The sequence below is a fragment of the Leptonotus elevatus genome, chromosome 18 (genome assembly GCF_054856555.1).
Source record: "Leptonotus elevatus isolate MCC_2025b chromosome 18, RoL_Lele_1.0, whole genome shotgun sequence".
Taxonomy (NCBI): Eukaryota; Metazoa; Chordata; class Actinopteri; order Syngnathiformes; family Syngnathidae; genus Leptonotus; species Leptonotus elevatus.
Genome location: NC_141256.1, coordinates 16658873 through 16682523, shown reverse-complemented (window position 1 = coordinate 16682523; position 23651 = coordinate 16658873). Strand labels below are relative to the sequence as shown.

Genomic DNA, 23651 nt, shown 5'->3' with positions numbered 1-23651 from the left:
AGCGTGCAGCGTGTCAGGCGCGTTATCGGCGGAGGCGCCGCTCATTTGCAGCCCGACTTCAAAGCGTCCCGCGCTCATATTGCTATTCATAACAATGCGGAATATTGCGCCCGAGCGCAAACAAATCATCCGCATTTGCATGAGGGGCCTCCTTCCAGTTGCCTGATGATGATGATGATGAGCGACCCACATTGCAAAGCCCAGGACACCCCGCCGCCAACTTACGACCTCAATTGCACGTTTGAGACGGAGAACGGACGTCAGATCTTATTCATGAATCTCATTAAGTACAAATATTTCCATTTAAATATATGCAATTCATTCTTCAAAGTGTTTTGATATTTATAAATCACCATATAACAAATACAAAAACATTACTGCATTTTTCTTTTATTATCATTATTCTAATGAATGTATTTTACTTCCTCAATCTGTAGGATTCAAATGAAACAAGACATCATAAGAGTGAACATTATTTATTATGATTCTTTATTAATCTGTAATTCTTTGTTGGCAAAAAGCTGCATTTGGATTCTACACAATGAATCATTTTTGTTGGGGGTGCCGATGTGTGTGCGTGTGTGTGTGGAGGGGGGGGGGGGGGGGGGGGGGGGTCTTTAGCTTGTGAAGGAAAAAAGGAATCATGATTGACAGCAAGCTCGAGAATGAGCTGTCAGGTTGTGCGCGCACACACATATCCCGAACGTTTGATTTACCCCCCCCCCCCCCCCCCCCCCCGGCTGTGATGAGGGGGGAAGAGGAGGACGAATTTCAATTTCATAAGCACACGCTCTTGTTAGCTGCACTGAAATTTATGTACAATATTTGATAGAATTACAATAAGTTGAAGGTATCGAGTACTCATGGAGGCTTGTCAATACCAGCCACCGATAATAAAGGCAACAAAAAAAATCTGACATTAAGTAAATCCTCCTCAGAAGTAGCATCTTCATCAGAAAGAAAAAATAATAATCTCAATTTTTTTTTGTCCTCGTGTTAAATGAAATTTTAACACAAAATGTCGGTACTCGGTATCAGTGAATACTCGTACTGGTATCGATCATCTCTCATCTCTCGCTGGCAGCGCAGCTTTGAAGGTGGCCAATTAGTCTGTGTCGAGGTCAAAGATTAGGAGAGTTCGAGATGAGATGGCAGCAGGAGTGGGAGAGAAACGGGGATCAAACAAGCACTTGCGTTTCCTGCCCGCAGGTCAGTTACGGCCGATAACGCACGCGTGCGTGCGCTGCTTCCTTTGAATTAAGGCAACCTTGTTGAGATTTACCGACACAAGACATTCTTTTGAACAAGCATTATGCATTTAAAAAAAAAAAGCCCTACCAATTTCCTCAAAACAATATCGCATCACTTCTCTATTGATACTTGAAGACAAAACGTGCCGCAGCATTTAGACATTATACCAGTACAGGCAGTCATGTTATCTTTATCCTCTGCGAGGAGCCGAGTCTCCACGCAAAGTGTATTTTGCCATCCGTCTCGCTTATGCGGCACCCCCAAGTGGCCGAGGCGGGCACACCGGAAGGAGCAACAAAATGGCCACTCAATTGATGCAGTGTGACAATTTGTTACTCATTACTGTATGTTTTGATAAAAGTACAATATAATAGAGTGCCGTATCATTTTTCTTTGTTAAAAAAATTTTTTTTGGGGGGGGGGGGATAAAATGAATCAATGGTCTTTGATTTGAGTGAGCTATTTTAGAATTTCAACTTGTATCTCAAGTCTCTTTAGATACACGTGAGCGTATTAGCATTAGCATTAGCGAGGATGAGTCACCTGTAAATGGAGACGTTTTCCACCAGGGCGGCGGTGTCGGCGTCGGTAATGACGATTCCTTTCGGGGAGACCGTCAGCGTTACTTTACGGAACTTCTTGGCGCCGGCTCGAGCCTGCGGATTCAAAGAAAAGAATACATTCCCGTTATAACGCTGCCAAAGCGCGCCATGTGTGAAATGGGAATTTATTGGCAATGACAAGCGAGAGCAAGGGAGGGTGGGGGGCGAAATGTGTCATTTGTAACACAGAATGAGCGAGTGGCCCCGCCCCTCCCCCCACCCCGGGCTGGGCCCGCCGGCTCCCCTCAGGCGCTCCATCTGGACCCCTTGATTTGTCCGCAATGCTGAGGCAGCGGTCTGGGAGGTTCGCCGGCTGACCCGCTTGCGACGCCATTAGCTCGCCGCTAACGCCAGCACTTTGTTTTTCGTTTAAAAGGTAAATCAAAGCCCAGAGTCGGAAGCAAGGAGGTCGTTTCCGAGGACACGGAATTGGCCCCCCCTGGAGATTCAAAGCAAATGAATGGAAAGTGCAAAAGCGGCCGCTTCAACAAAGCACAATCATGCGTGTAGAAAGTGCTAACGAGCGCATTTTTTAGCCAAAACAAAAGGATGCTCTCATCACAGCTGAGTGGCACCAAAAAAAAAAAAAAAAAAAAAAGCAGTTGCCTTTCGGGTCGATGCGTTTCCAAGGGAACAGACGGAGACACGCGTGCGCTTGCTGCTATAAATCAATTCCATTTAAATCCCAACGTTAGCTTCGCTATGGAGGGGCGGGGCTCGTAAAAGAGAACGCCGTTCGCTGACGTTGATCCCGAGAGCCGTTCGCGTCGCTCGCACGCGGCTCGTAAATAAGAACGACTCTTTTTGTTCACCCACCATGGCGACAATCCTGCGGATGGCGGCGGCGGCCATGTCTTCTCCTTTGGGCTGGCCCACCAACGTCATTCCCAGGTACTTGACGTTGAACGCCATTCCCTCCAAGAGGGTCTCTTTGGTGTCCGTCCAGTTCTCCGCAAGTTCTGTTTTGGGGGGAAAGCAGCGAAACGTCAGCCAAACGCAACTTTTCCCATCACAAATTTGTCATCGCTTGCCTGCGGTAATTGCTTGTCAGCAAAAACAGGAAGTACACGTTTGATTGCATCTTTTCATTTCATTTGCTATTTAGTTTTTTCATTTGTTGTTTGTTTTGATTTTGTTTCTTGATTTGCTGTTGTGTTTAATTTTTGTAGCTTTTTTGTTTTGTTTTGTTTTTATTATTTGCTATTGTGTGTTTTTTGATGTGTTCTTTGTGTTGTTTTGTTGAGTTTTATTTTTTAATTTCTTGTTGTGTTTAGTTATATGTTGTGTGTTTTTATTTTCTGTGTTTAGTTTTTGTATTTTGTGTGTTTTTGCTTAGTTTGTTTTTTTTTGCTTGTTTTTGTGTTTAGTTATATTTTTTTGATTTATTTTTTTTTTTTACATTTTGTATTTGGTTTGTTTTCTGTTGTGTTTCGATTTTTGCTGTTGAGTTTTACACTTCAAGGCCACCGTACTTGTCAGGCAGTTGAGCGTCCAGGAGCGTTAATAGATTTGTTCTCAAGCTATTAAAATTGATTAATAAAGTGTAAAAAAATAATAATAAGAAGAAACAACATGGTGACCGACCAATAGTATCGATTTCTGAAACATTCGGCCATATTTGGGCATGTTTCCGCTCAACATCTTCACTCTTTCCACTGCAGATTTCCACGTACTATTTTTGTGGGTCTGGAACGTTTCAACGAAGCAAACATTTGTCATCTGTAACGTCCTCGAGCTCACGTCACAACAAGCGTTCCGGCGCATGCAGGGAGCTTCAAAATGGCCACCGCAGAGATTTTTTTCCCCTTCACTTTCGGGCTGTTGGTGCTGGAGACCAAAATCGTCTTCAGGCAACGAACGCTTAGTCCAGATTCGGACAAAGCCGTCCCCCACGTGGTGTCCTAACGAGGGTCCGATCTCTATTGGGATATTGTGGCACCGATCGGTCCGCGCAGGCCGGGCCGGGCCATCTGTCGGCAGCGCGCTGGCGGCCTCCCGCTAGCTCGCGCTCGCGCCCTCCAATAACTCTGAATTATTAACTCGTCTTCAGCGGCGCCTCGCCAGCCGCTTGGGTGCGTTTGATGTTAGCCCGTGTGAGCTCAACCGCTCCTGCTTGGCAAATGCGGCACGTCCAGTTCCGCTCAACCGCAGAGGATGATTGCAACTCGGCCCGGCTCTGCTCGCAATCCGTGGGTTGCCGGGAACGTTTTGGTCCTATTTTTAACAAAGAGTATTTAAATGATAAACGTACAATGACCTGAATTCCAACACGACGAAGTAATAATAAATCCAACATTTATTTAAACAGGAAGTCAATAATATGTTCCATGCAGCCTAAATATGTTATTATGAATATGAGTTAAGAAGCATAATTCTGCCGTTTTTTTATCCATCTCATGGGGCGGCCATTTTGCTGTCGACTGAAGATGACATCACAGTTGCTCAGGTCTCAGTTAACGACCAATCACAGGACAGCTTCAGAAAACAGGTGAGCTGTGATTGGTCATTGCCTGAGCCACTGTGATGTCATCTTTAGTTCACAGCAAGTGGCAAAATGGCCGCCCCCCCTGAGATGGATGAAAACGGCTGGATTTTGCTGCATAACTCATATTCTAAAAATATTATATTCCTAGTGAGGTCACATATAACATATTATTATTGCCAAGAAATGTTTTAAGGTTGACTTCCACTTTAAAGGTTTCATTTATTCCCAAATAAATCCTGCGCAAAATGTTTTGTGCGTTACAAGAAAAATAAGTCCCCCCCCCCTCCTCCCCCCAAAAAAAGAAGCGCACCGTCATGTCAACAGGCAAGTCAAGTTTCTGGATTACAAAGTCAAGGTCAAGACTTTAGTCTAACTGGACTCAAGTCATGTGACTACTCGACTCCCCCACCTCTCAAATTTGTTTTCACACTTTTTGTCTTAATGCCTTTTCCGTAACAATGTCCCACCCGCAACCCCACAACATGGTACTATCCAAAACGACGTCATCCTCCCAAGAACCAGGAAGTCGTCCACTGACACTCAAACCACAACAAAGAAGGTGCCGTGGGTCTGCAACCTGTCAAAACAGTTCTTTCAGTCACTTGTTCCGAGTCTGGCAGGCCCCAAATGACAAACCGCAACCGGCGCTCGCACCCCCCCCCCCCCCCCTCCACTCTCGACACAAATGTTGATATATTCTCTTTGCATCGACGTTTTTTAGTCATCCGAGGCTACTTTGAATCTGGGACACCACCTTGACGGGGGGAAATAGGCCACACGTTTGGGGAAGACGGAGGGTCGTGTGTGTGTGTGTGTGTGTGTGTGTGTGTGTGTGTGGGGGGGTGTGTGTGTGTGTGTGTGTGTGTGTGTGTGTGTGTTCATGCCTTAAATGGCAAAACCCAGAAAAACAAACTCCATTACTGTATTAAAGAGAGCCGTGCGCCTCTGAGAGCTAGCGTAGCAGCCGCTCCTCCGATAGCGACGAGAGGGAGCCGCGGGATCAAACGGCGCCAGGCGACCGCCTCCCTAAACGAGCCGGAGGAAGGCGGAGTTTACAAACCACATCGCCGAACGCCTTGGCAGAGCATCACAGGAGCGACTAGCGACTAGCGATTAGCGATTAGCGGCGGAATTAGCTTAGCGGTGTCAAATCGCTGCAGGTGAATAACAAAACAACAACGCCGCACACGGATTGTGACGCAACTCTCGCAAAGGGAAAGAAAAACATTGTCATCAGTATTATGCAAATGAGGCCTGGGTGACATCTTGTCATGCTAATTATATGCAGCAACTGATTAAACTGGCACTAACACACTAATAGTTTAGATTATTTAGAATTTTTTTTTTGACATAGCAAGCACTAAATTTACATTCTTTTGGTCTTAACAAAATACATTACATTTAAGTTAGCTTTAGCAGTTAGCATCTGTGTCCTTGCTACTCTCGCTGGCTCGTTATGTCACGTGTTTAGTTGCTCGTAGTCGGTGGTGTTCCACAAGGCTCCATACTAGAGCCACTCCACATGAAAAAGCATGCTCAGTTGGCAACAATATTATTAGAGCAGAATTGGAGGGCTGGGAAAATAACGACTTATTCACAAAATGGCAGGCCGCCATATGCACGCCTGGCCATTTGTTGGCGACATCACTTTGTAACGAAAACACAACATACGCAAGCAACAAATCATGTCAAAAAATGCGACTCCGCTGGACAAAAAGAACAGTTTTGTTTTCCTTCGTCGCGGCAGTTTTTACAAATTGTTTGTGTTGCAGGCGCCGAAGCGCTATTGTCACGACAACGCGGCACAGATTCAAACAAGAGGACGTCGAAACGGCTCCGAGGCAGGAAACTCGACTGCTACGCGATCTGAAGTTCCGTTCAGGAAAAAACTCACATAATCCAACAAATGCAAAAAAAAAAAAATGCGGTGTTTCCCTGCAGCTATTTTTTCATCAAGCTTATTATAACCAATGCGGTCGTTTTGATACTGATTTTTCCACTTGAAAGTAAAAAAAAAAAAAAAAAAGAAGAATAAGATACTTATATGAAATATCATCCCTTTTCCCTTTCAAGTGTGTAAATCTGCAGCTTTTCTTGAGCACACGCAAAAGCGAGCGCTCCACTTTCGAGGGCGCTGATCTCATTCAGGAGATTGTGATGGCAAAATGGGGGCGGGAGGGGGGGGGGGCACTCCCATGGGAAGCCCCCCCTCTAATGCAGCGCGCCACTTAAGTGAGCGACGGGCACCTTCCAGGCCGGGAATTAAAGGGCCAATCACTCGAGTGCTGCGAGTGCATTTAAGGGCGACACCACTTTCTGCGACACACTAATGTATTGAATTTCCAACACTCGCACCCCCAGCCGTGCATTCCCCCGCCCATCGGTCTCGACTCTCTGAACAACGGAGACGGACACGCCGCACACGCACGCCCTTCGAACGGGCGACCGAGGGGCGCAAAGGCGCAAGCGCGAGAACTGGGATGCGACCCACGCGTCGCAAACAGGAAACGGAAACAAAGCTGATGTGTGAAAACCAGGAAGTCGGAAGTCCCGCCTCCTCCGTGGCATATCGCCCATATGTTAGTATTTTTATTTAAATGAACACTAAATGATCATATTTTTGCGTGTTTTTAAGGTGACGTTTTTTTCTAATATTTTTGTTTTGCATTTGTGTATTTTTAAAGCGAATGTTTTGGTATATTTGTATTCATGTTTTATACTTTTTTTCCCAGTCTTGGTGTACTATTTTTCTTTATTTCCTAATATTTTTCCCAAAATGTTAGCTTTTCTCTCCTGTTTTTTCCCATTACTTGCGTATATTTAATCTACCCCCCCCCCCCCGTAATATTTTGTACCTTCCATCTAACATTTGTGTATATTTCAATAATATTTGTGGATTCTTCATCAGGAAAAATCCGTACTGTTTTTATTTTTCTAATAATTGTGTTCCATCTCATTTTTTTTATTTTTTTTTATTAATAATGTTTACGTATGTGGTTGTTTTTGTGCATCTTGATGTTTTTCGATTACCACCTTCAAGATGCGGCTCCAAGTTGACAACTTTGCAAAGAATGGCGCAAAAGGGTTGCATTTACTTTCACGCGTTCGATAAGTTCAGGGATATGAACGAATATATTATTGCACACTTTCGAGACATACCAAAGTCGTCCAAAAAGCACTTAAAACTCCTTATTATAGCAGGATATTAATGATGTAATACGCCACTTCCTCAAATAGTTCATCTCCTGTTTGCATAATTCATAACGAAGCGAATTTAATTCAAATTGATCAGATTTTGCTTTTGCAAGCTACGTTTGCTTTTTGTTTGTACGCAAAGCAAGAGCAGCTCATCATTATTCATTCCAAAGTTATTTTTAGGAGCGTCCGACTCACGTTGGGAACACAACGCGGAGGCAGAGTTTTTACCTCCGCGACCACTCGTGCGTGTGCGTGCGTGCGTGCGCGCTGCAGCACTCAAGCCTCCAAAGATAGCGTCTCACCGTTTCCCGCCGTTGCATAATTCACTTCACCTCAAGCGGGCCTCGCGGGGGAGTTCGCGAGCCTCCCACGTGAGAAGCGCTTCGTCTGTTGACGACGGCCGCCTCCGATCCAATCGAGCAAACTCACCAACGCTAGCTTGGGGCCGATTAAGACAAAATGGACGACCGGACGCGGGTCCCGCAGACCTTTTTTTGTGCGTCTTCCGTCAACCCAATTTGTTGTGATTCAGTCGAACTGCTGCCCCGGGGCAGATTATTATTATTATTATTATTTTTAACTTCCCAGGGGCTGAATTCACCGAAAGCAGACTTCCTCATTTGTTTTTTAACCTTTTTGGACGGATCTTTCCGGACCCAACTGTTCACAATATCACGTTCCGTGACAACAAAATGGCCGACGTGCTGTTCAATTCTGGGGATGTTTTGCTCTTGTTATAACTGACATGTCAACCCAATTTGGTGTCGGTCGGTGAAACAATTCCAACATGTCATTAAAAAAAAAAAAAAAATCGATATGATGTTGAGTGTTTTGAAAAAAAAAAAAAGAACCCGAGGCTGAGACTTCAAAGAAAAATCAATATGAGCGTCTCCAGTTTCTAAAAGACAGAAAATCGCACCGCCGCAATGAAAACAGGATGAAGGAACGTTTGTGATTGATGTCGGGTTCGAGGCCGACGATTCGCAACCTGAACGATGCAACGTTATGGATTCGAACGCGGGCGCGAGTGCTTCGAAAAGCTCGTCTGGTAAAACGTCACGTGGTCTCAACACAAACAATTCGTGGATTTTGGAATTCGAGTCCTCTCAAGAAATGTTCACAACTGTTAACAATTTGACTCAATGACGACCTCGTCGATAGAATCGTGTTTGAAAAGTACTCGAACCCTTCCAAACTCGATACGGACGTTGGAATGAGCATCCTCAATTGATTATGTGAAAAGATCTTTTTTTAAAAAAAAAAATCCATTGACTCTCCGTTTGAATTTCACAGAAAGGAAGTCGTCATCGGGCTTTTAATTACAGTCGATCTCGAACCATCCCAACGAGCGCTGGTTATTTCTGCTCGCAGTCTTGTCTCGCTATTAACGCCGTCTCCGCCGCTGACTCCTAATGAGGCATCGAGAGATCCTCGTTCCCGTGGGGGGGGCGTTTTCGGCAGCGCGTCGCGATCCTGACTCGCAGACGACGTCACCGACGCTTCTTTTGTTTCATACCGATTCCATGACCTTGACTTCAAAATAAAACTACGCCGTGATGTGATTCAAAAGGACGCCCCCCCCCCCCAGATGGTGACAAAATGTCACTTTCTTCTCCAGCAGTCGCATAGATAAGAAGAGCCGCGAGGTGCGGAAGCTAAACTTGAGAAGGAAGGAAGGAAAGTAAGTTCAGCTCCAAACAAGTTGGAACTGAAGGAAAAGTGATCGTGAAGGCCTCGCAAATTATCTTTCAGGGATGAAAACTTGAAATTGGAAGATTCGTTTCACTTCGTGAGGACAAAATGAAAGGCAGCAAAAGCAGCAACACAGGCTGTAACTGAAGGAAGGTGTACTTGAAGGCCGGGAAAATGATCCCCAGGGAGGAAAACTTGGAATATGTTTTTCACTTAGCGAGTACAAAACTGAAGGCAGCAAAGTAAAAGGTGGAAGCTTTGTGAAAACCTGGAAAAAGCATCTTCACAAAGGAAAGATGGTAATCCTAACATTCCTTTCACTTCCTGAAGACAAAAGTGAAGGCAGCCAAACCCACAAAACAAGCGGCAACGAAAGGCAGTTGAGCATTTCTTCTATCATTTTCACATCTTTGCAAGTTCTCCTCTTTCCTATCAGGACTAGTGGAGGACTAGCGGGTGCTAGCATCGGATGCTAGCGGGTGCTGGCGGGTGCTAGCGGATTCTAGCGGGTGCTAGCGGATGCTAGCGGATGCTAGCGGGTGCTAGCGGGTGCTAGCGGATGCTAGCGGGTGCTAGCGGGTGCTAGCGGGTGCTAGCGGATGCTAGCGGGTGCTAGCGGATGCTAGCTCCTCCAGGGTCGCTTTTAATGGCCTCCAATACATTTGCAACTCTGACTTTGCCTCATTTGCATTTACACGCCTCGCCACATGCTGGCAACCCGCCGCCGCCGCCACTATTCTCTCTCCTAATTGGCTTCTGCGGCGCCTCTGGACAGCGACACGTCTGCTCATTTATTCCGCCCGTTTCCCGTAGTGGTCCTCAGACACAAATGCGTCTTTCCCATTCTGCTGCAAAAACAAAAGAGACGATGATTTTTGCAAGATAACGGCGTGACGCGCCGCCAGTCGTCGCCGTGGTAACCACAGACAAAAAAAAATCCTGTCCATCAAGGTTTGCTGGCAGCCCCCGTCCCGCAAACTTGTGGAGAACAATTCCTCGAGAGCATGTCAGCCAAATGGAGGCTCCGTTTTTTTGAAGGTTGCTAATTAATTTTCGGTCGACAAAATGGTGCAGATACACGGCATTGTTTCAGTCGCTTTTGTTGCTCAGCCTCTTATTTGAAGAATTGTGTGCAAGGGAGTCTTTTTTTTCATTCTCTTAAAGTGGATGCTATACAATAGTCACAATGCTCTCGTCCTCATGGGAAATGTGGTCTTCATTCAGGCATAGCATTACCACTTTTGTCTATATGGCGCCGCCATCATCAACATAAACTGAAAGTTCCTTTGTGTCGCTTTAAAAGGTTACAAAACAATCAATTAAATGGTGAAACTAATGAGAAGTCATCTATTCTTTTTAAGCAAGAAATCCAGGAAGTAGTAATTGATAATTTTTTCGAAGATCACAGCGAACAACTGCCAAGAAGTAAATTAAGGATTACTGTATTTTTCAAATACTTGTCCCGACTAATGATGTCGAAAGTTGCGTTGAAGATCGCCAGATATTTTGGCAGGAACAGCACTTGGTGAATGTTCGCATCCTTTCCGGCCATTTTGTTTGTTGTGGTTCTTTTTTTTTTTTTTTTACTTTATTTGTCACAATTTCCCACAAAGTTCACAATAACTCAAATGAACACTGACAGAAACAACAATAAATATCAGACAAAACGGAAGAACAAAAACACATTATTTCGAATGATTTCCGCCATTTTGCGAGTCTGACTTACTTTCGTGCTTGGAAGTTCCCCAGTTGTGCCGCGGGACGCCGGGGCTCTTGATGATCGCCCTGCCGGCGTTTTTCAGCGCGTCCATGGCCGACGGTCGAAGTGTGCCGGTGGGGCAGCCTCGGGTCCGAGGCGGGAGGCTCCGCTCGACAAGCACAGGCAGGCGGCCAAGAGGCAGGAAGAGAGCCCGCCACCTCGCCTCGTCGTCCGGCTTTGCCACTCTCGAGGTGACCCGTTCGCTCCCCGCCGGTGGTTGTACTTCCTGGAACCCGCTGGCGAGCAACTGAAGCCGCCGAGCGCAGCTCCACACGAGCCGGCGTGTCTCCGGTGTGGAGGGGCGTGTCTTCCCGGGATCCAGAGGTGGGCGCCCTCACGCCCCCCAAACTTATACATATTTATGGTGTTTGTTTTGAGGAGGGAATGTTATTTGAAATGATTTGTTTGTCACATTTAATCGTATTATATGTTAGTATCATTTTTATCTCTCTCTCTTTAAAAAAACAAAAACAAACATTAAATACGTTTATTTAAATGGATTTATAATATGGATGTGAGTGATATAGTTTTCATTTTTTACGCAATGTAACGACTTCTTTAAAAGAGAAATCAAGAGTAGTGCGCATTAAAAAAAAATACAAATTCCAACATATATATCCAATTTTCTGCATGTTGGCGTCCTCTAGCGTTTTTAGCGAGTCATTGCAGCCCGTTGTACTCATGGACTTTCTGTGTACTTATTATATACTTCTTAAATCATTACAAAAGCGTTTATTCAAATTCAAACAAGAAAATATATTGCAATTATTCCATATAGTTTATATTTAAAAAAATATATATATTTTTATGAATTGGTTCATATGTGTATATTTCATATCTATGCAAATGCTTTCTTCTCAAGTCAACAGATGCACAAGCCTTGCACTGTAACATCGTGTGATTTTTATTAACTTATTATCATTTTTTTGTCACACTCATGAAGCAAAGCAGTGCCTGAACAGTCACCTTATTGTTCTGCTCGTTATGCATGGAGTGCTGGCCCGAGGTGGTGTTGGTGGTGTTGTTGTTGGTGGTGGCATCAACATGCTGCTGCTGTGCTGCTGCTGCTACAAGAAAGGTGGTGCCGTGTTCATTTCTGAGGCGTCAATCCCTGCCTGGCACATGCACACGACGCATGTTCCACGAGTGCGCGCGTGTTTGTGCGTGTGTGTTTAAGTGGAAGGTTAACAGACGCGCGCCTTGGACAAAAAAAGTATTGGGACACGTGCCTCTTGGCTAATCCAATATACCGCACCAGGATGCATCGGGTTTATTGTCATTCGTGTGTTGCATTAATAAAAAAATGATTGTCATTTATTCCATTAAGTTTGTTAAGAGTGGCTTTTTGCACTAAACCACTTTCGCGGGATCAAATCAAGAGCATGTAAACATCTGTATTAGTCTTTATGTATTTATTATTATTATTATTATTATTTATTATGTATTCACAGATTTTTTTTAAATCCATCCTGCACTATTCATAAAAAAAATTATCAATCGTTTCTGTGTTAAGGCCAAAGCAATAAAAACGATTTTTTGGCGCCCTCTTGTGGCACGTTGGTGCCAAGGAACTACGTTGAAATGAGTTGAGCAGCATTATTTTTGACAAATCTAGTACTTTGCTACCGTGTTAATAACTCACGGGTTTTCACCATGTGCGGTGTGTATAACCCTATTTATTTCTATTTAATTTCCGAGCAACGAGGGGCTGCTCCCTTGTACTTGCCACGTGTCCCAATACTTTTGTCGGCACGGCGTGTGATTTTCCAGCATTCTTAAGACCTGCGCCAGCGCCACAAAGTCACCTTGGCCTGCAGTTTCACGCGTGAGCGGCTTGGCCCGCCGGGTGCCGACTCAGCATAATAAATATCCTGATATATATCATACAATGTGTGTTTGGGGTACGGGGTATAAAATCCTACATCCTTTTCAGTCCAGAACTCATGCTTGCGAGGGGCCCTTTTTTGTTGTTTAAAGGGGTGCTAAATGAGAGAAGAACCCCAACGGAGAAGGCTGACATGCTCAAATGTTCCGGTGAGCTTTCGCCACGTGGACGTTTTCCAGATTGCTTCGAAACAGGGGTGGGCAAACTTTCGCACTCAAGGGCCACTTCTCATTTTCAGAGGGGACAATGGGGGGGGGGGGGGGGGTTATCATTAATTTGATTAATAATGACTCAATTAACATGCTATTGAATGACATATAAATGTATAAATATTTTAACAATTTTAGAACAAAAAAAGACCAAATTAATGAAACAAATCATACACTTCACACAATTTATCATTGAACAAATGAGTGAATTTGATAAAAGACTACAAAAATGAAAGAAGAAAAAAAAAACAATTACAGGATACTAAACAATACAAAAGCTTGGTGGGCTGGATTAAAAAACGCAGCTGGACCCCATTTGCCCACCCCTGTTTTAAAATGAAAGTCATGTTAATTCAACACACACGCACACGCACACGCGCGCGTCATTCATTAGCGTCTTCCTCACACTTAAAGGCATCTGGTGGGAGGGAAGCAGAAGTCGGCCATTGGGGGTCCATCAGCGCCCCCCGTTCCTTTTAAGGGCGGGTCGTTCCCGTGGCGGCAGTCATACATCCTCCGATTCAAAGACGGGGAAGGAGTTCCCGTCCGCCCTCCCCGAGCGTCCCAGGGACTCGGTGGACAGGCTGCGGCTGGACAGGACGCTGCTGAGGCTGGACTGGCGAGCGCCTCGGGGCCGCCGCTCGATCTCCACGCGCACTTCGATGTTGGTTCCGTCTCTGCGGCCACAAAGCAAAACAAAAATCCAGGTAACAAACCAAGGCATTCCAGTGGTCGTGACTTGTACATTTTCTTAGGAATGCCCACCTTGGCCACTGAAGGGGGGGGGGGCAGTCTAATACATTCATTGTCCATCCATAAATGATATGGCCCGCTTATGTCACTATTTTCAATTGTGGTTGGTGACCACCAGCTACGAGGGTTCCAAAACCCCCACATTCTGTAGATGCTAATCATTAGCATGCCAATTACTTTCCCATTGTAAGTTAGCATTAAGCTAGCAATGCCTTTCTTTAAACAACATCCAATCACAATCCAAGCAAAAACTCGCATCTCAAGTCCAACTCGTTTACCTCGAAGCGCCGTCGCACTCCAATTGTCCGTCGTCTCGGGGGTGCCCGCGGCGTTCCGGGGACTCTTCCGCCGCGTCGTATTCGTGTGCGGTGCCGGAGCTGGGGAGCGGGGGGGCCAGGGGGAGCGGGATGGGGAGGGGGGCGTCCGCTTCCTGCGTGCTGACCTCCTGCACGCTGGTGTCGGCCAGCGCCGGGCTGCTCTGAGTCCGCCAGTGGTCGCTCACCACGTGAGAGAACAAAAGATCTACAGAGTGAAGAAGACAACACAGATGGGTTCGATCACTGGTAACCAACCAGCGGCCTGCGGGCCACTTGGTACCAGATTGCAAAAAAAAAAATGACAACATTTTCGAATTGATCCCGGCAGATGTAATTGAGTCACTCACAGCTAGCGAGGTCCTCCAACGTGTCGGGCGCGTCGGCGGGCGGCCGACACCAACCGTTCCTGCACAGCGACATGGGCACCACCCCGTACACGTACGTCAACATGAGCGGCACGCCCACACCTGCACACATTCACCGCATTTACTTGGACTGCATTTTCACAACAAATAGATGCGCGGGATGTTCTTAAGTCTTACCGACGGTGACGGCCGCTATGACGGGCGAGACAAAAACCGACATCATCACGCCACTGGCCACCGTCAAGTAGTGCTTACTTCCTGAGATATTGTTTTTCTTACAACGACCGTGGACCTGCAAATGGGGACCAGACAAGGAAGTGATCTGATCTTTCAAGATCAAGCGGCTTCCTGCGTCGACACGGAGGAAAGCGGAGCGACGCGTACCTTTCGGCCCATGTAGATGGGTATGCCCACGATGATGACGGGGATGGCGAGGCCGGCGATGAGCGATATGAGCACGGGGGCGCCCAACAACATGCCCACCTGCCAGAGAACTTTGCGGGTCTGAGACCATGGCTTCTTGCCCCAGAAGGTGCATCCTGAGGGACTGAAGCACAAACGCCACACGGGGCTATCAAATGTCACGTTGCTCGATGCAACTGCTGCACCTCTGGAAATGGGCAAAATCAGGGCTTTGAAACAAAATGGCAGACTTTCTCTATCTTTTAAGCCGTGGGTTCCTGAGATTTTTTGTAGGTCTACCTACGACAGAAATGGCTGTTACGTTTCAGATTGCTCAGGGGCTGAATTTTCTTGGAACGGTTTCCTGGCAATGGCTAAACGGATGGCTTTGACGCAAAATGGCAGACTTCCTGTATATTTTCAGGCATGGGTTCTTGAGACTTTTTTGTGGGTCTACCTACGACGGAAATGGCTATTACGTTTCAGATTGCTCAGTGAAATTGGCTTCAGGGGCTGAATTTTCTTGGAACGGTTTCCTGGAAATGGCTAAACGGATGGCTTTGACGCAAAATGGCAGACTTCCTGTATATTTTCAGGCATGGGTTCTTGAGACTTTTTTGTGGGTCTACCTACGACGGAAATGGCTATTACGTTTCAGATTGCTCAGTGAAATTGGCTTCAGGGGCTGAATTTTCTTGGAACGGTTTCCTGGAAATGGCTAAACGGATGGCTTTGGCGCAAAATGGCAGACTTCCTGTATATTTTTAGGAATGGGTTCATGAGACTTTTTTGTGGGTCTACCTATGATGGACATGGCTATTAAATTTCATGTTGTTTAATGAACCTGGTTTTGGGGGCTGGATTTTCTTGTAATGACACCTGCAAACGGTCAAAAGGCCCCCAAATTGGACATTTTGAACCAAAATAGCAGACTTCCCGTGTCTTTTCAGGCATGTGTTCTTGAGACTTTTTGGTAGGTCAACTTATGACAGACATGGCTATTAAATTTCATGTTGTTAAAAGAAACTGGTTTCAGGGGCTGAATTTTCTTGGACGGAACCCTGCAAACGGTCAAAAGGGCCCCAAAATGGACATTTTGAACCAAAATAGCAGACTTCCCGTGTCTTTTCAGGCATGGGTTCTTGAGACTTTTTGGTAGGTCAACTTATGACAGACATGGCTATTAAATTTCATGTTGTTAAAAGAAACTGGTTTCAGGGGCTGAATTTTCTTGGAAGGAACCCTGCAAACGGTCAAAAGGGCCCCAAAATGGACATTTTGAACCAAAATAGCAGACTTCCCGTGTCTTTTCAGGCATGTGTTCTTGAGACTTTTTGGTAGGTCAACTTATGACAGACATGGCTATTAAATTTCATGTTGTTAAAAGAAACTGGTTTCAGGGGCTAAATTTTCTTGGAACGGTTTCCTGGAAATGGCTAAACGGATGGCTTTGACGCAAAATGGCAGACTTCCTGTATATTTTCAGGCATGGGTTCTTGAGACTTTTTTGTGGGTCTACCTATGATGGACATGGCTATTAAATTTCATGTTGTTTAATGAACCTGGTTTTGGGGGCTGGATTTTCTTGTAATGACACCTGCAAATGGTCAAAAGGCCCCCAAATTGGACATTTTGAACCAAAATAGCAGACTTCCCGTGTCTTTTCAGGCATGTGTTCTTGAGACTTTTTGGTAGGTCAACTTATGACAGACATGGCTATTAAATTTCATGTTGTTAAAAGAAACTGGTTTCAGGGGCTAAATTTTCTTGGAACGGTTTCCTGGAAATGGCTAAACGGATGGCTTTGACACAAAATGGCAGACTTCCTGTATATTTTCAGGCATGGGTTCTTGAGACTTTTTTGTGGGTCTTCCTATGATGGACATGGCTATTAAATTTCATGTTGTTTAATGAACCTGGTTTTGGGGGCTGGATTTTCTTGTAATGACACCTGCAAACGGTCAAAAGGGCCCCAAATTGGACATTTTGAACCAAAATAGCAGACTTCCCGTGTCTTTTCAGGCATGTGTTCTTGAGACTTTTTGGTAGGTCAACTTATGACAGACATGGCTATTAAATTTCATGTTGTTAAAAGAAACTGGTTTCAGGGGCTGAATTTTCTTGGAAGGAACCCTGCAAATGGTCAAAAGGGCCCCAAAATGGACATTTTCAACCAAAACAGTAGACGGTAACGTCCAATGTGAAGTGAGCTGAGTGAATACAGCGCTCGTATCTCAAATTTTCGCTTGCAAGTCAAAGAAAAAAAAACGTCATGGCGGATTTCCTTCTGGTCACGCGGACTAAGACTGTACCTGAGGTAGTGCACGTCGGTGATCTCCTGCATGCACAGCCAGCAGAACTGGCAAGCGCACACCGTACAGTTCATGCGGTTACAGCTGCCGTCGTTGGTCTTCATGATGTAAGCGCCGCAGCGAGGGCATGGCTTGATCTCCTCCGCATCTGCGGCAGGAAAAAGTGCAAAAAAGGTCCCGTTGATATGTTGTGCTCGCGCCAAAATTGAGCCCCGACCGAATTGATACCCGACTTGATAGCGTACGCACCTCCTGGTTCTTCATTGAAGACGTAGAGCGCGGCGGCGGCGGCGTCCTTGCTGCCCAGCGCGTAGCGTGCGCGCTGCCGCCGCGCCTGGTCGCAGGTCTGGTTGGGGTGCCACAGCTGGCGGCAGTGGTAGCAGAACTCGGCGTCGCAGCCGTCGCGGCCGCACTTCAGCTTGGGACACTCGGCGCAGCCGTACGCGATTACTGCGTAGCTGCGGATGAGGAACGACTTCAATTCTTCAGGCTTCAATGAATTCACACGTACGCAAGAGATCTCGCACCTGTTCTGCATTAATTATGAAAATCCTAGATTTGTTTTGGATTGATTGGCTACTTGTTGCTAGGCAGAATTCTTCAGGCTTCAGTGAATTCACACGTACACAGAGATCTCGCACCTGTTCTGTATTAATTATGAAAATCCTAGATTTGTTTTGGATTGATTGGCTACTTGTTGCTAGGCAGAATTCTTCAGGCTTCAATGAATTCCCACATCCCAGTCAAGTTCCCTTCTGTCCTAACTAACAAACGAAAGGAGGCAGACCTGCAGTCCGGCGCGGGACACCAACGCGTGTCCGGGTCGGCGGCCAGGAAGCGCCGCAGGTGGTACTCCTCGAACCTCTCCAGCAGCGCCGGGTCATCCAGGATGGTGCGCACGTCCAGGGGGGCCAGGGCCTCCGGGCACTGCGGGCACGCGATACCCACGCGGCTCTCGGAGATCTCGATGCGCAGGTACCGGCGCAGGCAGTCGGTGCAGGTGCGGTGCGGGCACGTCAGCAATCTGGGAAAGCGGCGGCGCGGCTGGCTCAGCAGGCACAGTGGGCACTCCTCCAGGCGCTCGTCCGCCGCCGGCTGCTCCCGGCTAGATGAGGACAGCGACAGGACGTCGGCGCCGGCGGCGCCGGCGGCGCCTGTAACTGCGGGCAGGCTGGACGCCGTGGACGCCGTGGACGCCGTGGCGGCGCAGTCCTCTGTGGGCGCAGTGGTGCCGCCGACGCTTTCTGCTGCGGAAAGTCTCCAATCGCCGGATTCTTCGGCTGACTGATCCTACACAGACGAGAATAAACGCTCACGCTCTTAAATGACACAATTCAACCCCAATCTGGCCTTGAAACCCGAAGCCTGTTTTTGAACCCAACTCAACTCAGTCTTGAAAGTCTAACTTTTGAAACCATAACTTAAAACGTTATCATAGCCTAACCTTATATCAAACCCAACTTTCAAACCTGAATCCTGGCATCAACCCCATAACCCTGATTTGAGACCCCAACCCTATTGACCCTATTTCGAAACCCTCCTTTGAAACCCCAACCCTGAATTGAAACCCAGTCTTGAAAGTCTAACTTTGTTTTGAAACTTAAAATTTAAACCTTAACATATTGAACCCAAACTTTCAAACCTGAATCCTGGCATCAACCCCATAACCCTGATTTGAGACCCCAACCCTATTGACCCTATTTCGAAACCCTCCTTTGAAACCCCAACCCTGAATTGAAACCCAGTCTTGAAAGTCTAACTTTGTTTTGAAACTTAAAATTTAAACCTTAACATATTGAACCCAAACTTTCAAACCTGAATCCTGGCATCAACCCCATAACCCTGATTTTCGACCCCAACCCTATTGACCCTATTTTGAAACCCTCCTTTGAAACCCAACCCTGAATTGAAACCCAGTCTTGAAAGTCGAACTCTGTTTTGAAACCGTAACTTAAAATTTAAACCTTAACATATTGAACCCAAACTTTAAAACCTGAATCCTGGCATCAACCCCATAACCCTGATTTTCGACACCAACCCTCTATTGACCCTATTTTGAAACCCTAACCTTGTCTCGAAACCTTGAAATAAGCAGTGGATTTTTTTGCAATCAACCAATAACCGGAGCGACTTTTAAACGCACGTCTGCAGTTAAGTAGCGACTGAAGGTGCATGCTGGTTGCGCCGCGCCGACTCCGGTTGCTAGGCAACCTCATTTAGGCAAATTAGCAATTCATTAAGTCAACACGCTAATGGATTTGGGCTGTAACAGGCGCAGGCAGCAGCTGAGCCGTCACAAGTTAATCATCTACAACCTCGCTCTCTCTCTCTCTCTCTCTCCCTCGCTCGCTCTCTCTTAATGCTCCTCTCTCAGCTTCCTGTCGGGACATCGTTGACGTTTATGTTTCATGACAAAGGGTCTCGTTTGTATCATTCGGGAAAAACGTGTTGTGGAAACGAATGAGGACTTCACGCTCGTGTTGTCCTCCTCACAAAATCCCAGACCGAGACTTTCCAGAGACTGGAACTCACCAAGACCAAGACAAGATCAAGACTTTTGGGAGTGGAGACCAAGGCCATAAAAATATTTTTTAACTCATTTGCTCCCAAAAACATATGAAAAATTATATTTGAAATATTGCCATGGTCCTAAAACTGTTTTTACACGTTTTTTTTTTTTTATGCAAGAGCATACAGAAGGCTTTGATGCAGCCTCTGACCTGAAGCGGTCGCTTCAAGCAATGGTAGTTATTACAAAAAAACGCCAGCAGGAGGCAGCAGAGTATAAGAGATCAACCAGGGTCTTGTTAAAAAAAATTGTTTAATTTACTCACAGTTCTAAATAGATTTGTGAATAATAATGAAACTTCGCTATATTCTAATGCTAATTGCTAATGCTAATTGCTGCAAAACGGAAACAAATGTACTTTTTTGATGAAAGACGAGACTCTAATCTTTCTTTTGGTAGGTTCCATGTTTTTATAACAATAGAACACAATATTCTGTGGGCCTTGCAAAAAATCTGTCAAAATCCAGTAAAACAGCCGTGGAGCGAAGAGGGTTGCTTCGGTCGAAGCTGAACATTTAACACTCAACACAGACAATAGAAAATACGACATCTAAAAAAAAATTTTGAGAGCCCTTGCGCTTATTTGAATCGCAAAAGTGTCAATGACGTTCATCCTGGCCAAATGAATCCAAATTGGAGTTTGTCAATGAAGGCGTGGAAGTCGTGCTTACCCGTGGCGGGTGTTGGCTGAGGGTGAGCGTGATGGCCACCTCCTCTTTGGGCCGGGCCTCGGCGGGCTTTTCGGGCCGCGCTTCCGATTTGGGCTTTCGGCTGAAGAAGTTGAGGAAGCTGAGCGGCCCCCCCGTCTGCTGCTTGGGCCTCTTCATGGTCGGCGGCTGGAGCGGCGACTGAGGATGAGCGCGGGTTCCGTGACAATTAGCGCCAGTGCGGTGTGTGTGCGTGTGCGCGCGTGCGTGCGTGCGTGTGCGTGTGTGTGCGTTCTCACAGTAAGAGAGGGAGCGATGGCGGTGACCGAGGGGAGGCGACCCCCGTCAGGAGGGGAACATCACTGCTACGGATTCATTGAAAAGTTTCCGCTTCCTCCTGATTGTACTCGAGTACTTTTTAGGCCTCCTCGTCACATCTGCAGCCAGCACCTGCATGCGGAAAAAAATTAATCCAACTGGAATTCAAGTCAAAAATCTAACCATCCAACCAGATTAAACATATTATTCACATTAATTTTGTGTTTATGGAATGAGCCTATACTGGAATATGAATGAAGCAGCAAAATCCAGGCTTTTTTTTCATCCATCTGAGGGTGCGGCCATTTTGCCACTTGCTGCCGACTGAAAATGACATCGCAGTTGCTCAGGGCTTAGGTAACAACCAATCACGGCTCACCTTTTTGTCTGGGTTTGGTCACGTTACATTCGCAAACTAAGCCCGTTTTTTATTTTTAAACGTGTTTGCATTATTTGTATGTTTAAAGACTTCATCAATTAAGTGCCATAGATGTAAGCCTAGATTCACTAGCATCTGGAATGGAATTAATATATAAATGTTATTAAATACAAAAATAAAATACTATTTTAAAATATGGGCAAAATATGTGGTCTTAATATAATTGATTTTTCATAATACATTTTTCAATGCAAACACAAGTTTGCCACAAACAACATGATTTATTTATTTATTCATCCATTTATTTATTTATTTTTGTGCAATGCATCAAAATCTGCCAAACATCATCCAACTCAAGTTGACTATTTTTTTCACAAAACCAAATGATATCATTATTGAGGTTCATCTTATCCTGCATGTCCATTCCACATCTGCAAAAAAAACAAAAAAATGATGAGGCCTACTCATGTTGCAAGGCCGGATATAAGTGCAACTCGGTCATGTCTGCCACCTAGTGGCGAATGGTGATATTACAACTTCACAATGTGTGTGTGATGGTTTAACATACTGTAATTTGCCATCACGTTGGCTAAATTCTTGCACGAGGCTTGTTAATGAACAACAAAATGACGCGACAGATGGGAACCTGACACACGCAGCATCTGTCACCGCCTTCACGCATTTCAAAGCCTCTCACGTGTTCACAATCCACGGACGAGGGAATTTGGAAGCAGCGCGCGTGCCTGTGTTGTTTTTGTTTTGCACCCCCCCCCCCCCTCCCACCTTGTAAAGCAGGAGGGAAACCTGAGGATGCTGCTGATGCTGCGGCCCTCCCCAACCTCACCCCCCCCCCCTCACCCACCCCCTCCCTCCCTCGGTGCAATCCTCTCTGGACGCCAGCCCACAGCAGCAATGCGGCTTTTCACGAGGGTGACCTCAGCCTGCCCGCGCATGCACACGCACACGCACACGCACAGCCGTCCTCTCGCACGGGGTCGGGGAAGCAAATATGTAAAGATGTATGTAACATATGTGTTTGTTTTTTTTGGGTCTATTTATTGACATCACTCGACTCAAAAGCATTCCTGACACTGATATGACAAATTGCATTCCTGCATTGTAGTGAATGTGCTACTGTCGATGTGCTTCGAAACTAATAAAGGTTTGAATGTAAGTTGTTTTTTTTAATATATATTTGAATTTTGTTTATTGTGTTTGTTTGAGCTCACTTGTTTACGTTGGAAATCAAGATTCCAATCAAAGTAACACAACTTGCCCTTAGTTGCATTTTTACCATCCAACTACAGTCTTGAATTTCGCTTCAACGCAGCCTGCAACACAAAGCACTTCAGTTACGTGCTGGCTCAGTCTGAACACTAGGGGGCACAATGACAAATGACTACATAGATAATAGACAAAGAAGACCAAATTTGGACATAGAGTGGCGCCTTCGATTTGCGTTTTTCCATCACCATGCGAGGAACTGAAAACACAAAATCATTCTTCCACCATAAAATGAAAGAAACCCCTTTTTACCAAATTTTTCAGACAAATACGAGTACTCAACGCTTGAGTAGTCGCCGTGACGATACCAAGTACCAATAACACTAGTACTTTTGATATAACATTAGTGTAACATGTAAACACAGAAAAACTGTTGTTCTTCTTCTGTGGGGTTTATTGGCGGAAGGCAAACCAGCTTCATTGTACATTAGCGCCACCAACTGATATGTTCCCGCCACTGCAGGGAAACCAACAACCAAGCGATGATGGCCCGGATGTCAAGGGAAGGCACCTGCGTCCGCGCTTTCTTCCCAACAGCGACGAAATACGCAACAAACAGATGCCTGGCGTGTTTTGAAACCAGAAGTCAAGGAAAACAGTTTGCCTGCTGTTGAATTTCGTAACTGTTGCAGCTTATTATTCAGCGAAAACGCAGCCTGCCCCGACTTGACGTGATGTGCACGCGTCGCGCACTCAAGCAAGGGAGTGGCGCTTTTCACGAGCTTGGCTTTTTTCGAAAGGAGCGCTTTGGACGCAACAAGAGGCCACGAAAACAAGTGTAGGGAAAGATGCATTACGTAAACGGCTTCCTACCTCGCTGTGCGCGGCGCATTACACGGAATGGCTCCTCCCCTAAAGCAGCATGGAAGATCCTCACACGGCGCTCAAGCCTGGTCGGACGCTGCCCTCCGTCGAGCCGGCAGGTGCAACCCGGGCGACGGGGTGCTGGCCGCTGGCGGGCGGTGGGGGTCGGCGGCCGGGCAAGAGTCGAACCGCGGCGAGGCGAGGCGATGGAGAGCCTTGGCCCGGCGTGCACTTGCTGACGACGGGCCCGGAGGGGTGGCACACTGCGGTGACATGGACCAATGGGATGACGCAGGAAGATGAGGATTCTCCTATTCATGAAATAAAAAAAAAATACAAATAACATCAAATTGAGATCGAGCTCACACTCCGTTTTTTTTTTTTTATTTCGCTGGAAAACAAACAAATATGAGATTCCGC

At 46.0% G+C, this 23651-nt stretch overlaps 2 protein-coding genes across 6 annotated transcripts in view; both read right to left on the bottom strand.

Annotated features, from left to right (window-relative positions):
* The window catches only part of LOC147158933 (low density lipoprotein receptor adapter protein 1), a 15570-nt gene extending 4266 nt beyond the window's left edge, over positions 1 to 11304 (bottom strand). For 2 of the 5 annotated variants that reach the window (XM_086061014.1, XM_086061015.1), the window contains exons 1-3: positions 10955 to 11304; positions 2670 to 2812; positions 1795 to 1907 (exon numbers count right to left, since the gene is read on the bottom strand). In XM_086061014.1, coding sequence (XP_085917140.1) covers positions 1795 to 1907; positions 2670 to 2812; positions 10955 to 11039 — 341 coding nt within the window. In that variant the 5' untranslated portion in view covers positions 11040 to 11304. The remainder of the gene's footprint in view (positions 1 to 1794; positions 1908 to 2669; positions 2813 to 10954) is intronic. The other 3 variants (XM_086061016.1, XM_086061018.1, XM_086061017.1) reach the window with 2 other exon arrangements.
* A 563-nt stretch (positions 11305 to 11867) lies between these two features.
* LOC147158932 (E3 ubiquitin-protein ligase RNF19B) lies at positions 11868 to 23548 on the bottom strand. Its single transcript, XM_086061011.1, has 11 exons — positions 23241 to 23548; positions 20746 to 20896; positions 20471 to 20647; positions 18018 to 18520; positions 17480 to 17688; positions 17231 to 17378; positions 14901 to 15063; positions 14694 to 14808; positions 14499 to 14618; positions 14113 to 14356; positions 11868 to 13758 (listed from the first exon to the last, which is right to left on the bottom strand). Exons 3-11 carry the CDS (start codon positions 20624 to 20626, stop codon positions 13587 to 13589), a joined length of 1830 nt encoding a protein of 609 aa, XP_085917137.1. The 5' UTR covers positions 20627 to 20647; positions 20746 to 20896; positions 23241 to 23548; the 3' UTR covers positions 11868 to 13586.
* Positions 23549 to 23651: the final 103 nt, after the last annotated feature.